The sequence below is a fragment of the Elephas maximus genome, chromosome 3 (assembly GCF_024166365.1).
Source record: "Elephas maximus indicus isolate mEleMax1 chromosome 3, mEleMax1 primary haplotype, whole genome shotgun sequence".
Classification (NCBI taxonomy): Eukaryota; Metazoa; Chordata; class Mammalia; order Proboscidea; family Elephantidae; genus Elephas; species Elephas maximus.
In genome coordinates this window covers 84,003,486-84,019,420 of record NC_064821.1, presented here as the reverse complement: position 1 = coordinate 84,019,420, position 15,935 = coordinate 84,003,486, and the positions used below count along the sequence as shown (strand labels likewise).

Sequence of the window (15,935 nt, the reverse complement as noted above, 5' to 3'; positions counted from 1 at the left end):
GGTTCAAACCGTCGGCCTTTGAGTGCTACCAAAAAAAAAAGACCAAACCAAACCCAGTGCTCATCAGATATCTTTTAAATGTTCATGTTCAGTTGGGTTGGTGTGTGGGACAGATATTCTTTGCCAGAGAGGGAATATACATATGACTAGCGTCATAGCTACAAATTATTTATATCTCCCCATTTAATTTTCAGGATCAAAGTTTAACTCTTGAGGGCTCACTAAAGAAATATAGAATGTTTCTTAGGGGAGAGGGAGCTATGTTGGCACAATCTATATCAAAAATCCTAAATGCAGAAAATCTTCTATGTTGTTTTTGATACCCATGTTTATAATAAACAATGTGTATGAAGTTGTATTAGTCAGAATAATGTTTGGTTGTTCTGACAAAGAAAAAAAAAAAAAAACCACAACTGAAAAGTTTAAAACCAGGAAGATTTCTTTCTTTCTTAGGTAAAAGCCCAAGCTGATAAGTATGTCAGAGGGGAAAAGAGCTCTGTTCCACAAAGTTATTCAGATGTCTGTGTTTCTAATCGTGTTTTTCTGGGTACTACCCTGAGCTTAGGTAAATGAGATCACTACCACCGTATCTGTGTTCCAGCCTCTAATAAGAGTGAAAGAGAATGGAGGGCAAACAGGTTCCTTTTAAAGGCATGATCCAAAAGTTGCACACCTCACTCCTGCTTGCTCACATTCTTTTTGCCACATCTTAGTCATGTAGCTATAACTAGCACAAAATGCATCTAGAAAAGGAACTCTCTAGCTGGGTGGCTATGAGTCGATAGCTACAGAGTTCTGTTACTGAAAGGGAGGGGAGAATGAATATTAGGGGACCATCAGTAGTCTCCACTACAGAAATGTATTCGCAGTTTTTGTGTGTGTGTGTGTATGTGTGCTTTAAGTGAAAGTTTATAAATCAGGTCAGTCTCTCATACAAAAATTTGTGTACACCTTGCTATGTACTCCTAGTTGTTTTCCCCCTGATGAGACAGTACACACTTTCTCTCCATCCCGTATTCCCCGTGTCCATTTAGCCTGCTTCTGTCCCCTTCTGCTTTCTCATCTCCCCTCCAGACAGGAGCTGTCCACATAGTCTCATGTGTCTACTTGAGCTAAGAAGCTTACTCCTCACCGGTATCATTTTCTATCCCATAGTCCAGTCCAATCCCTGTCTGAAGAGTTGGCTTTGGGAATGGTTCCAGTCTTGGGCTAACAGAAGGTCTGGGGACCATGACCTCTGGGGAGGAGTGTATCTATAGGTTTTTGTCAACTTATCTCACAGCCAGTTAAGAGTTGTTAGGGTGTAGCCATGCCTATGAACTTTGTGATATCAGGTCAATGGCATATTAAAATACAGTAGAAGAGATTTCAGTAGCCATTTAAGTTCATTTTCAGAAACAAAGTACAGAACTGGATGTTGAAGAATTTGATAAAATTCCTTCAAACTGTGTTAAAGTTGTTGGATATATGAGCTAATAATTTTTTACTTTGTTCTTGTATTTTAGGCCTCAACTCCATATAGCATAGATTCAGATTCTTTGGGAATGGAGTGTATTATTTCGGGAAGTGCCTCTCCAACTCTGGCAATCAACACTGTGACTAACAAAGTAATTTCATTTTTTGAATGCTTTTGAAAATGTCATTGAGTAATACTTTTAATTTGCCTTTGTAACAACAATAGAGTTCTATTTATGGTTGAGTTTAAAGATGATATACATTTGACCCCCCAGTATGTGGTAGTTTGAAAATTGAGTCCATAATATTTTGAGGTATATACAAGTTAGAAGAAAATTCCTAGGAGAAGTTGGAAAGTATGTATTGAGAAATTCTGTATTAATTTAAATCCTTGACTCTGCCTGTTCATTAGATACCTAGTGGGATACAGATGGCTCTTCTTTACAAGGTAATTTCTTAATCTCATATCTCAGAACCCTAAAAGAAATGTAGAGGTTCATGAATTAACTTAGTTCTGAACATCTATTTCCTCTCCCACTAGACCATGAGCACCTTGAAACCATACACCTCTCACACTCATCCTTGTCCTCTTCTTGCTCTTGCCTTGTGCGTCTAGCTTTCACCATTTCTTCCTTGCTCTGGCTTTCACTTACACTTGACTTTGTCTCTCGTTCTCCCATTTCCTCATCCACTCACATAAGCACAAACACCTATACATTCACTAATGCACTAATACAGTACAATAGGGTCTGTTCCTTGGTAGATAGAAAATGGATAAACACTTGGAAGAGAGAATATAATCAGGAAAGTGACATAATCAGATTTACAATTTAGAAAGGAAACTGGCAGCTAAAGTATAATGATTCATTCCAAACACCAATACGTGGAATGATTCCATCAGAATCACGTAGGGAGGTAAGTGTGTCTGCCTGTATGTCTGTTTACCTGTCTATCTGTGTGTTTGGTGGTGGTGAGAATTCCAGGAATCCATTGCAAGTCTGTCATATCAGACACTCTGCCCTTGTGGATAAGGCCCAGGAATCTGTACTTTATAAAATAATCCTTAATAATGCCCAGCTAGACTTGAGAAGTAGTTGAATTGGAATCAGAAATATCCAATACTCTTTTTGTGATAGCTTGATTAAGAGATGCTGAAGGCCTAAAAATAGACAGTGGTGGTTATTAGGAAACACTTAGGAGGTGATAATGCTAGGACTTCATGACCAAATGAATGTGGGGGTTAAAGAAGCTGGAGTTATTGGACTTCTGCTTCCAGATATGATGGATCAACTAGTTTCAGTCTGACCCTTCTGCCCTGAACACTAAAAAATCTGCATAAAATATCTCCCTCCCCCTAAATAAAAATAAAGTGGAGGCATTGGAGAACAAGACAGCCGGGACTTCAGGGATCAAGAGCCCAGAGAAGGGAACACACACCGAGATGACCTCTGCAAAATTTCCCTTGGAACATTTCTCAGTTCTCAGTGCAGGGAATAGGCTGAACAGAAAGTAGCATCCTACAGCTTGAGGCAGTCATTGAACTTGGAGACAGAAACTGTCATTTAGAGTTACCAAACAGCCAGGACTTGAAGAGCCAGGGTCCTGAGAAATCTCAGAAATAAGCCAAACTTTTTGCAATCACTATCTACTCAAGGCATTTGCTGACATCTAACCTGTGCATGTTTGCATCAGACATAGGCAAATCAAGTAGATTTTTGGCCATCCAGAATTCAGTAGACTTACAGAGCAGGGGAGACAAAAAATTATGGTTCAGGATTTTCCAAGTTAGAAGTAGGGAACCATTGTAAACATCCCAGGCTTTAAAGTTGATGTCTCAGAAGGGTTATGTTCTAGAAGTAAGAGCAAACCAAAATACACCAGCATCAACTGGTATTAGGGGGATATGCTAATATTATTCTTTTCACAAAAGCAAACTAAATCTCTAGAGGAGATAACACCATCCAGAGCTTCTGTAATTTTTTGTACATAAAGTCTAGCATTCAGTTACAAATTTTCAGGCATGTCAGGAAACAGAATAAAATAAGTATCAAGAGAAATAAAAGCAAAGGACAACATAAACAGATCCACAAATGATCCAATACTAGATTTAGTCATTATAGACTTCAAGATAACTATGACCAATATGTTCAAGAAAATACATGAATTATAGAAAATTTACCAAAGAACTAGAATCTATGTGGAAGACTCAAGAGGAAACTGTAGAACCGACAAATACGGTAATGGAAAATAATTCAAGAGATGGGTTTAACAGCAGATTAGCTGCATCAGAGGAGAAAATCAGTGAACTAGAAGATAGGTTAGTACAAAATATGCAGGTGGAAGTACAGAAAGAAAAAAGGATGCAAAATTCAGAAAAGTTCAAGAGGCAAACGGGACTTGGGGAAAAAGGAATAAAACAAACTTGTTATTAGGGTTCCAGAAGGAGAGGAATAAAGAAATAAAGAGGAAGCAATATTTTAATTTTCTAAAAGTTATGAAAAACATATGCCACAGATTCAAGATGTTCAGAGAACTCTAAGAAGGATTAGTACAAAGCAGAACACACAGACAAATCAAAATCAAACTGCTAAAAAAAAAAAAGTCAAAGAAAAAAAAAACAAAAGCTTAAAATCAGAGGATAAAAATAGGCAACTTCAAAGGAGCAATGATAAGGCAGACACTGACTTCTGGATAGTTATGATGAAAACCAGACATGGAAATGAAATTTGTATAGTGCTGAAAGCAAAAACCTGCCAAATCGAGAATTTTGCAACCAAAATTTTCTGTAAAAAAATGACAGTTAAAAAAATAGGTTTTTCACAAAGACAAAATCTGAGAGACTATGTTACTAATACATCAGCATTAAAAAATTAAAGATAATTTTTCAGACAGAAGAAAAACCATCCCATGCAGGAAGGAATGAAGATCACTAAAAGGGTATATATAGCAATAAATATAAATGAATGTTGCTTATAACAACAGTCACAATACGGTTATATAATAAAATGCCTCGTGGGTCTAAAATATATGTAGAAGTAAAATACATGACAATATTATTGCAAGGCAGGAGGAATAAATGCAGTTAGTACTTTTGCATTATATGGGAAATGATAAAAGTACTAAGTCAGGGGCCTGTTGTAATATCTAGGGCAGTGGTTCTTTGTTTTTATCGAACTTTAGATGAAGGTTTGCAGAACGAACTAGTTTCCCATCATACTGTTGTATGACATTGGTTAACAACCCCACGACATGTCAACACTCGCCTTTCTCAACCCTAGGTTCCCTATTACTAGCTTTCCTGTTCCCTCCTACCTTCCAGTCACTGCCCCTGGGCTGGTGCATAGGGCAGTGGTTCTTAATACTTCAATGTACATCAAAATCATCTGGAGGCATGTTAAAACCCAGATTGCTGGAATTCAGAGAATTTCTGAGTCAGTAGATCTGGAGTATGTTCTGAAAATCTGTATTTCTTACAAGTTACTGAATGCTGTTAATGTTACTCGTCTGAATTCCACATCTTATGAACGACTTCTGTAGGTTATTAAAAGAATAATAAAATAATATACAGCTAATAAGGAATTCTTGGGTAACCCAAAAGTTCACAAGAAAGCAATGAGGGAAAAGGAACAAAAAAGAGATGGGACCAATGGAAAGCAAATAGTATTTAAATCTAATTATAGTGATTGTATTAAATGTAAATGTACTAAATATTCACCTTGAAAGGCAAGGATTGTCAGTCTGGATGGAAAAACAAAATTCAATTATGTGTCACTGATGAGGTACATTGTAAATGTAGGGCAAGACTCATTACTGAAAATAGTTTTTTTTTTTTTGAAAAAGGTTATTTCACTGAGAAACTATAATGCTACTAAATTTGTATGCACCTAATAACATAGCCTTAAGAGATGACAGAACTAAATGGAGAAATCCTCAATCATATTGGTAAATTTTAACACATTTTTCCCCGAAACTCTTAGAACAAACTAACCAAATCAAAACAAACACAAAAATGTCCACTAAAAATAAAGAAGATTTGAACCACAAAATGAGGAGATTTGACCCAATTGATAATATAGAGTGTTGCACCCAGCAGTTGCAGCATATACATTTTTTAAGTGCACATGGAACATTTACCAATATTGATTATATTGATACTGATTTATGCTACATGATAAAGTCTCAGCAAATTTCAGAAGGCTTACATCATACAGAGCGTATTTTCCAACCACAGTGGAATTAAGGTAGAAATAATAACAAAAAGATAATACCAAGAATTCCCAAAAAGATTGCAAGTTAAGTAACATGGTTCTAAATAACTATGAGTTAAAGTGGAATCAAAATGGAAATAAGAACGTGCTTCGAACTGATGAAAACCAGAAATATGAAGTATCAAACAAAGCCTAAGGTATTAAAAAAGTATAACTAAAAGTATTTGCCTTAAATGCATGCACTGGAATAAAACAAAGATTGAATACTAAAGATTTAAGTGTGTAGAGAAAGAAGAGCAAAATAAGTTGAAAGAAAGAATAGTAATAAAGAAGAAAGAAGATAATAAAATATAAGTCAATGACGTGAAAAACACGTATACAACAGTGAGAGTCAACAAACAAAAAGTCGGTTCTTTGTAAACTTAATCAAGTTAATAAGGGATTTCTGCTTCCAGTAAAGGTGGAATAACAGGGACTGGATTTACTCTGATGCCTGAAACAACTGGAAAAAAAAGAAAAACAGACAAAATATATGAAACTTTTTTTCCCCAAGAGATTGGATGCTAAGTAACAAAGGACAGTGATCACTGAGAAATAGTGAACAAACAAGGTAAGCCCTATCATTGTGCCAGCTTACTGCCTGAAGTGAGTTTCCAGGGCACGGTGCAGTAGCTCAGAGATTTCCCTGAGGAACTGGGAGATCAGGAATTCTAGGGTGGCTAGAGTTCTCAGAGCAGCATACTGAAGATAGAGGGCTGCACAGAGCAAGAATTCTGGAGATACATAGCAAGTTGTTCTTGAGTCTTCAGCTGGTTACTGATCAGTGCATGAGCAAGAGGGAGCTCCCTGAAGCTTGGGAAAGAGCCTCCTGAAAGGATTAGTGTGAACAGTCTCCAGGACTCACACAGGGCTGAGCATAGTTCCTGTTCCCACCCAACTTGAGGTGGAGGGCTTAAAGTACTCAGAAGGGTTTTGCCACAGTAGTGGGACAAAATTAGCCCTAGACTAAAATGTGGCTGTGGTCCTGCACTCTTTAAAAGTAACCAAAAAGAATCAAGCTGTTTTTAAGTAATTAAGAAAAAATTACTTGTTTATTTCAGTATAACTCAGTCACCATCACTTTGAACTATACAATTCAGTGGTTTTTAGTATTTTTACAAGGTTGTGCAAGCATCACCAGCATCTCATTCCAGAATATTTTCATCTCTCCAAACAGAAACACTGTACCATAAACAGTTAACCCCCTGCTCCTTCCTCTCTGCATCTCCTGGCAACCACTGATCTGCTTTCAGTCTCTGTACAATTGCCTGTTCTGGGCATTTCATGCAAATGCAATTATACGAAATGTGGCCTTTTGTGTCTGCCTTCTTTCACTAGCATAAAGTTTTCAGGGTTCATCCATGTCTGTAGCATATATCAGTACTTAATTCCTCTTGTCAAATAATCATGTCCCAGAACAAAGATCAAGGACATGTATAGAAATACAAAAATATCCAGCACTCAATGTAAAATTCACAATGTCTCGCATCTAAAAAAAAAACTATCAGGCATGCAAAGAAATAGTAAACAAAACAAAAAACCGATAATGAGGAAAAAAATCAGTCATTCAAACTGCATCAAGAAGTATCAAAGATGATAGAAGACTCAAATCAAATTTCCAGAGATAAAGATTACAATGTCTACTTTGGAAAATACAACCTAGCCAGAATTAACAGTAAGGTAGGCATTGTAGAAGGAAAGATTAGTTATCTTGAAGATAAAGCAATAAAAGCTATCCAAAATGAAACAGAAGACTGTAAAAAAAGTAAACAGTAGTGAGCTGTGAGGACAACTTTAAGCAACCTAATTATAATTGAAGTGCCTGCTGAAAACCTGTATCTACATAAAGGAATGGTAAATATAAAGCCATTTTTTCTTATTACCTGAATCTCTTTAAAGGGTAATAAAAAAAAAAATAGATTGTTTAAAACAAAAATAACAAAAATGTATTGGGGGTTTATTACATATGTAGAAGTAAAATATGTACAATAATAAAGTAAAATGTATACAATAATAACACACAGGCAGGGGTGGGAGAAATAGAGGAGTACTGTTACAAGGTTTTTATACCATACCTGATGTAGTATAATGTCACTTAAAGGCAATTAGATTGATAAGGTACCACTGTCAAAGCTGATGAAGCAAGAGAGAGAAACACAATTTACCAATATTTGGGATGAAAATGGAGATATCTGTAGATGCTACAGAATTAAGGTTATCGGAGGATATTATGAACGTCTTTATACCAATGAAGTTTTAGATAAAATAGACAAAATTCTCAAAAACAGCTCAACAAAACTGGGCACAAGAGTAAATAGAAAACCTGAATGCTTTTATATCAGTTGTTGTTAGCTGCTGTTGAGTCAGCCCCCGACTCATGATGACCCCATGTGTTACAGAGTAGAACTGAGCTCCATACTTTTCTTGACTACAATCTTTATAGAAGCAGTTTGCCAGGCCTTTCTTCTGTGATGCTGCTGGGTGGGTTCGACCCACGAACCCTTTGTGGTTGGGTGCAAACTGGTCACCCAAGGACCTTTTTATATCTGTTAAAGAAGTTAAATCCATAATTAAAAATATTCTTTCACAGAAAACTTTAGGCCTGGGTGGCTTCAGTGCATTCTTCAAAGTTTTTAAGAAACAGGTAACACTGATGTTACACAAGTGTTTCAAGAGAAGAAAACAAAGAGATAATAATGCTTTTCAGTTCGTATTATAAAGTTAGCATAACTTAGATACTAAAACCTGACAAGGACTTTGCAAGAAAGGAGATTTTTGGCCATTCTGTCTCGTGAGCATAGGCGTTAAAATCCTAAACAAAATATTACCAAATGAATCCAGCCGTATATAAAAAAGATAATACAGCACAAATAAATTTGATTTCGTCTGGAATGCAAGATAGGTTTAACACTCAAAAGTCGATCCTTGCTGTTCACATTAATAGAAAAATGGAGAAAAACCATACGCCCATCTTAGGAGAAAATTTATTAAAATTTATTACCATTCTTAATTAAAAACTCTTGATAAGCTGTAAACAGATGGAAGTTTCCTTAATACGATAAAGAATATCTATAAAAAACCTTTAACAAAGACTATATTAGATGGTGAAGTATTGAAAACTTCCTTTGAGATCTAGAATTAGAGAAGGATGTGTGCAGTCAACACTTTTATTCGACATTATATTGGAACCCTGTCACTGAAGTCATAAAAGAGAAATAAAAATTATAGTTTGGAGAAGAAGAAATAAAGCTGTCATTATTCACAGATGGCATGATTATTTACATAGAAATTTCAGAAGAAATCTAGAGATAAACCGTTAGAATTAATAATTCTAAACCTGAATTTAGACAGATCTCTTGAACCAAGGTCAATGTTCAGAAATCAGTTGTATTTCTGTATACTAGCCACAGACATTTAGAAAATTAAAAAATAGTATTTATGTTGGTATTTAAAAGTATTAACTACCTGAGATTAAACAAAAGAGGAACTCTGTATAGAAAGCTATAAAAAAAATTACTGAAAAGGTGTAAATGGAGGGATGTGTGTGTGTGCGTATAAATGAAGAGAAGACTATTGTGAAGAAGTCAGTTTTTTCCCAAATTGATAATAGATTTAGTGCAACCCCAATCTAAACTCTAGGGTACTTTTTTTTTTTAATAGAAAAAGACAAAACTGTCCCTAAAGTATAAATGGAAATCCAAAATGATCAACAGTAGTAAGGATAATCTTGAAGAAACAGATCAGAGGATTTATACTTCCAAATACCAAGACTAAACTTCAAAGTGTGGTTTTGGCACAAGAATAAACAGACTCATGGAACAGAATTCAATGTGGGAAAGATGTCTTTTCAATAAATAGTCCTGGATCAGTTGATATCTGTATGAAATAATAGTATTTTTGTGCACAAAAATCAATTCCAGGTAGATCTGAGACATAAATAGATAAAACTATCAATTGGACAGAAGGGAATAAGATGAAATTTTAAAAATGGAAAAGAAGTAATAAAAATTAAGAGTAGATATTAATACAACAGAAAATAAAGCATCATGTAATCCTTTTGCTAAATTTCCTGCTAAAGAAGACAGAAAAGGATATATATAGTATGATTTCATTTATACTAACTAGCTCAAAAACAAGAAAACTGATCAATAGCGATAGAAGTTTATATAGTAGTAACCGGGGACTGGGAACCGGGAATGGACAGTGACTGGCTGGCTTGGGAGAGTGCATGAGGGAGGCTCTTGGGGTGCTATTAATGTTCATATCAGCGGTTCTCAAAGGATGGTCGTTGAACACTTGGGTAACCCAGACCCTTTTAGGGAATTCACTAGGTCACAGTAATACTAAAATATTGTGTGCCTTTTTCCTTATATTTGCATTTGTACCGATGGAGCAAAACCAGTGATGTGTTAAACTGCTGGCCCCTTAGCACAAATTAAGGCAGTGACACCCAGCTAGTAGTCACTATATCCTTTACTACCATACACCCTCAGTTTAAAAAACAAAAACTAGCTTTACTTAAGAATGTCCTTGGTGAAGCAGAAACAGTAGTTTTATTAAATCATGACCCTTGAGCACACACTTTTTTTTAATATTCTTTGTGTTGAAATAGGAAGTAGAGGCAGTCCCCGGATCAGGAACGAGTTCTGTTCCCAGGTTTGTCTTTAAGTTAAATTTGTGCGTAAGTCAGAACAGTTAGGCATGGTTCGTATATAGCATCGGTTAGTCAAATGTTTGTCTTAGTATGTAGTATATAGTTACTGTTCTCTGCATAAAAAAAATTAAAGAAATAATTCCAGATACACTAAAAGAGCTTTAACGTAATATACGGTAATCGCAATCATAATAATAATGTTTTGATGCATGTCACAAAGTAGCACCTGTTTGTTATTATGAACCATTATAAGTACCTTGAATTTTTAATGTAATAGACTTTACAGGGATTGGTTTATAGGTACGGGTTGTATGTAAGTCTGACGTTGGTAACCTGGGGACTGCTTGTATGTACGTATAAAGCACTTGTACTATGTAGCCAAAGCACAGTTCTTACCTCAAGGAAAGCATTTGTGTAATTGAGTTGGGAACTAAACTAGCTGCTTTGTTCATGGATCACTGGTTTTATTTGGAAGAACAACTGACAGCAGTTACTCACATTTGGGTATTTGACAGATGTTTTCTTAAAAATGGAACAAAGTGAGCTTGTCACTTCAAGAAAAACAATTGACGGTGTCTGTTTTCAGTGATAAAATTTGAGCTTTTGAGCAATAATTAGAACTTTGGAAAACTTGTATTCACCACAGTGACCCCCTGTTCATTTCCCCTTCTTAAATGACTTTTGTAATGAGATTTGTGGTGATGTTAACAAGTGTGTTTTTTTTTTATTTGTATAATGAAATATGTCAAAATTTAGAAGATCTGCACAACTCAGTAAACCTGTGTTTTCTAAATGACCAATAAGATTTCACATTGCAGCTAATCTTTAAGAAATGACTAAAAAGTCAATTAAAATATTCCCTCCTTTTCCAAGTATTATTTGTGCGATGTTGGGTTTTCTTCATATACTTGTACCCAAAGGACATGTCATAACTGATTGAATGCAGAAACAGAGTCCAACTGCTTTCTGTTAAGCCAGACACTGAGATTTTCAAAAATATAAAAGAATGCCATTCTTCTCATTTTAATTATTATTAATTTATAGAAGAAAATTTCCATGTTAATATGTTAATTGGGTTTGTAATTGTTATTTTTTAAATGAATTAACAAAAATTTTCAGTTCTAATTTCTTATATGCTATCGATAAGCATAGCAACATGAACAAAAGTTCCTTGTCTCCTCAATTTTTAAGACTATAAAAGGGATTCTGAGACCAGAGATTGAGAACTGCTGTTTTATACTTTGATCTAGATGGTGATTACATGGATATGCTTCCCTTGTAATAAATAATTTCTGTACTATATATATATTTTTAATAAAAATATGTATTTTAATAAAACTCTGTATATTTTAATAAAACTATTTATCTGCTTCCAAATAAAATAAGAGGAGTCATCTAGGATTATGAAGAGTATTTCTTGCTTGAGTGATAGCAGAGAATGAGTAGCCAAGAAAATGACCATGGTTGCTTGTAATTTGTTGATACTGTGTTGCTTTAGAGTTTTTAAATTATTTCTAGGAATCCAAAAGATGATTTTTATGAAATTTTCATTGGAAGTACTTACCAGAAAATCTTTGCCTAGAGTCGACTCGATGACAGTGGGTTTTTTTTTTTTTTCCGTTATGCATTTCCGAGATACACAGTTGTTCTATCTGATGTGAATGTGAGACAGTTTGATTTTGTCTTGAATATAAGTCCATATACGCCTAGTTTTCTGCATATTTTGCCTCCTGGCAAAAACATTGAACTTGACCCCATTTTGAGCACAGAGAGAAGGATGGTGATAGCTCAGTTGCTTACTAAATTGAGCAAGTATTTATTAATAATATACTGAGCAGAAAGCATTCTGCGGTTTGTGGATATTTACTGGGGACTCAAGGAGCCAACAGTCCAGTAGGTGATAAAAATTTGCTAAAAATTAGCTAGATCATAAAGCCAAACGCTCTCATGAGGTAGGAATACAGAAAGGAAAGTTAGTAGTAGCATCTGAACAGAACCTTGAGGGAGAGTTAGGCTAGTTTGTTCTTTTAAAAACGCTTTTTTTTCTAATGACAAAATAATGATGCTTATTGTAAACAGATTCAAGCATTGTAAAAATATACACTGGTAAAAGTCTTAGGAATCCCCAGCCCCTTGCCAGTTAATCATCTTTAAGACTTTGGTATATGACTTTCCATATCTAAAACATATATTCATATGTTAATTGTTAGTTTAAAAAATTGGATCACATATATAATTTTGCAAATGAGTTGGACAGTTGGATTTCCGGTTTTTAATATTCCAAACACTGTGATGCCTATGGTTTTCAAAAAATACCTGGTTTATTTTTTGTTCGTATCCTTTTTTTGGAAGCCTAAGATTTTAATAGAATGGTATACCAGTTTTGCTGAAAGATTGAGCAAAAGTAAATTTACCCATTGTAGAAATATTTAACAGAGTAAAAATCTACTATAATCTGAACTCATTATGTGTTGATAAACTAATTATACCTGATAGAAAATTGAATTTATGTATCTCTGAACAGGATATGTCCTTTAGTTTGAGAGTTGGAGTGATTTCAACATGAACACGGTGTTAGTGTGTGGGGCATGAAGTTAGGGTAAATATCATAGGAAAGACCACTAACATTTTTGTCTTCCTGCCGTATGCCAACTCAGTTGTATTTTTGTAGAGTTGCTTAAGAAGTACTTGTTACAGTTGGTACTACTTACTAAAAAAAAAAAAAAAAAAAATTTTTTTTTTCTTCTTTTCATTGTAGGTAACGTTGTACAACACTGATCAGGATGGTAGTGATAGCCCACGCAGTAGCCTTAACAACAGTCTCTCAGACCAGAGTTTGGCATCTGTTAATTTGAACAGTGTTGGAAGTGTGCATAGTTATACACCGGTAAGTCTTGGTGAAGTTAGCTTCATTGTTGGGTACTCATTTTGTGCTTAGAACTAAAACAGATGTAATTAAAATGCGAATAAAAGGTGAAGATGTATATTTCTTACTCACACAGTTCATTCATTAACTTAGATAAATACAATCAGGCTTAAGTAGAGCAAATTTCTACCATGGCAGTGTTTTGAGTACTTACGTTTTACCAAGTTAGATGGAGATATGTGGTTGTGTTACATTACGTGTTTTTGTCTATTTTACTCCATCTATTCCATGTTCAAGTGAGAAGCAACTGGAATAGAAAAACAAATCCTACTTGAGTCTAGCAGAGCTACATTTTATGATTTTCCATAGGTCTTAGAAAAAGAGCCTAGAGGGTGTATATATCAACTTGTTTTTCAGCTGATATGCCTGATAAGGGGATTCTACAAACCCTCCAAAGGTTAGGATAGACTGTTATCCAGTTGTTAACTAGTGTTGTGTTTTGGCCTGGAAAACAAAGATATGCTATATATAAAGCGACCTGTGAGTGAGTATTCTTGCCACTATGCTGATTCCATTACCTGATTACAAGAACATAATCCTTGGGGTTTCTGATACTTCTTTTGAAGCTATCTGGCAACTAACCCTCCTCCCCAAGAGCCAAACACGTACACTGTTTGCTGGTATAAATTTGATCTCATCTGATCACTCCCTGTTGCAGGATGAGTATACAGGAAAAAACTACACAGGACAAAGATATAAAGGGAGGGACCTGAAATAAAATAACACAAGGAGAACGAAAACTCAGAGTAGAATTAGAATTTACACTGAATACAGATATGAAGAAAGTTGACTCTGCAAAACCGTTACCAGTGGTCTGGGGAAAAAAAAAAATTTCCCAGAGTGCAGAAAAAATAGAGAAATAAAAAATGATGTGAAAAAAAAAAAAAGGCAGTAGACATGGAGGACTGAGATTAAAAGTGTTCCTGCAGAAGAAACCACAATACTTGGTAGAGAATCAGTTTTTAGACAAAATATAGATTAAAAGGGTTACTGAGTTTAGGAAAAATTAATGAAAAAAAAAAACCCATCATCTAGACATATCACGGTGAATTTTAAAATTGCAGAGATTATCACCCATATAAATACCCTGGCTGTGAAAATAAGTTTTGTTCAAAGAAACACAAATCAGACGTCTCTTCCTTAACACTAAATGCCATAAGATAATGGTGCGGTTTATGCAGAGTTTTGAGGAAATAGGTTTGGAGTTAAAGCCTTAGGCTTATCCAAATTTTCATTCATATGGGAAAGCCAGAGAAAAACATTCTTTGGTCTACAAATCTTAGAAAATATCCTACCTTTGTTTTCGTGAGTCGGAATCAGCTCGATGGCAATGGGTTTGGTTTTTTAGTGCCTCCCCCCCCCCATGTAACTCAAGGCCCTAGTTTATTCTGCTTTTTCAGAATTTCTTTTGTATTTCATCTCCTAATTTCTCATTTCCTGTCAATTTCTTCTCTCTCTCTAAATTCCACTAGAAATGAAAGAGTTAGGTGTATTGAAGCTTATTGCTGCTTTGGTTGGGCAGTGCCATACAGCCTGACTCACACTACTCAGTACTTGAGTTTAAATACTTAAAGATTAATTGAATATATGAATGAGAATTGTTAGTAGCTTCACAGTACAGTGGAATTTGAGATGAAATTGTTTCTGTAGAAGCCAAGATGTAGATTGTACAGACACTGGAAAGGCTCTAGGTCTAGCTCATCACTTTTTGCTTGATCTTAGGCAAGTCATTTAATTTCTTTGAACTCTTTCCCTTCCTCTGTAGCATATGGAGGTTGGATTAATTTTCTGTTGTTTCTCAAGCTCCAAGTTAACAGTTTTGTGGTCTGTCCTTTATGTGTACCAAAACTTAACAGAGGGTGGGAAAGCCAGAGACAAGGAAGTTATTTCCTTTGGACTCTGGTGTCTGCACCAGTGTTTTCAGTTACGTTTTGTGTAACAAACCAATTCTGATACAGAGCCACTGAATCAGTAGTGTTTTCTTTTAATATTAGGTGACCAGCCATCCGGAACCAGTCGCTCAGTCGTTAACTCCTCAGCAGCAGCCACAGTATAACCTACCAGAACGAGACAAACAACTGCTTTTCTCAGAATATAATTTTGAAGATCTCAGTGCCTCATTTCGGAGCCTTTATAAGTCAGTCTTTGAGCAGTCACTTAGTCAACAAGGTGAGCTTTTTATTGAAAAGTATTTTTGTCTTTTAATAATTACTTCCACAGAGCGGCTGTTATACGTCATGTTAGACCATTATCATAATCAGGATTGAATAATTATGTTACGCCCTTTGTGCCTTTATTGTCCTCTGTATGTATTTATATCATAGCACAGGATTGGCAGATGCATTTCATCTTGCACGCCTGTTTCATTTCATTATTTTTAGTGGTAACCTGGCCCATTGTGTTGCAGGATTCGGGCATTGACGGGGGTTTTGGGCTCCAGTCCAGGCTCCACCATAAAATCAGCTGAGCTAACTTTGCCTCTTGGGTCTTCAACTTACCCGTTTATGAAATGAAGAGAGATGGACTGGCTCAGTGGGTTTCAAATTGTTCTTTGCTGAGCCCTTGTCTTTTGTTAGGGTCTAGGGGAGAAGTGTGTGAATGAAGAGAGAAAGCTTAGCAGGCTTCTTTCCCTAGCTTCAAGAAAAGCAGCTTT

General features: G+C 35.5%; 1 protein-coding gene across 3 annotated transcripts in view; it reads left to right on the top strand.

The window, feature by feature from the left end:
* The window catches only part of FOXJ3 (forkhead box J3), a 172,351-nt gene that overhangs the window by 132,578 nt on the left and 23,838 nt on the right, over positions 1-15,935 (top strand). For 2 of the 3 annotated variants that reach the window (XM_049878964.1, XM_049878963.1), the window contains exons 6-8: positions 1,506-1,607; positions 13,115-13,243; positions 15,277-15,451. In XM_049878964.1, the coding sequence (XP_049734921.1) occupies positions 1,506-1,607; positions 13,115-13,243; positions 15,277-15,451 (406 nt within the window). The remainder of the gene's footprint in view (positions 1-1,505; positions 1,608-13,114; positions 13,244-15,276; positions 15,452-15,935) is intronic. The other variant, XM_049878965.1, reaches the window with a different exon arrangement.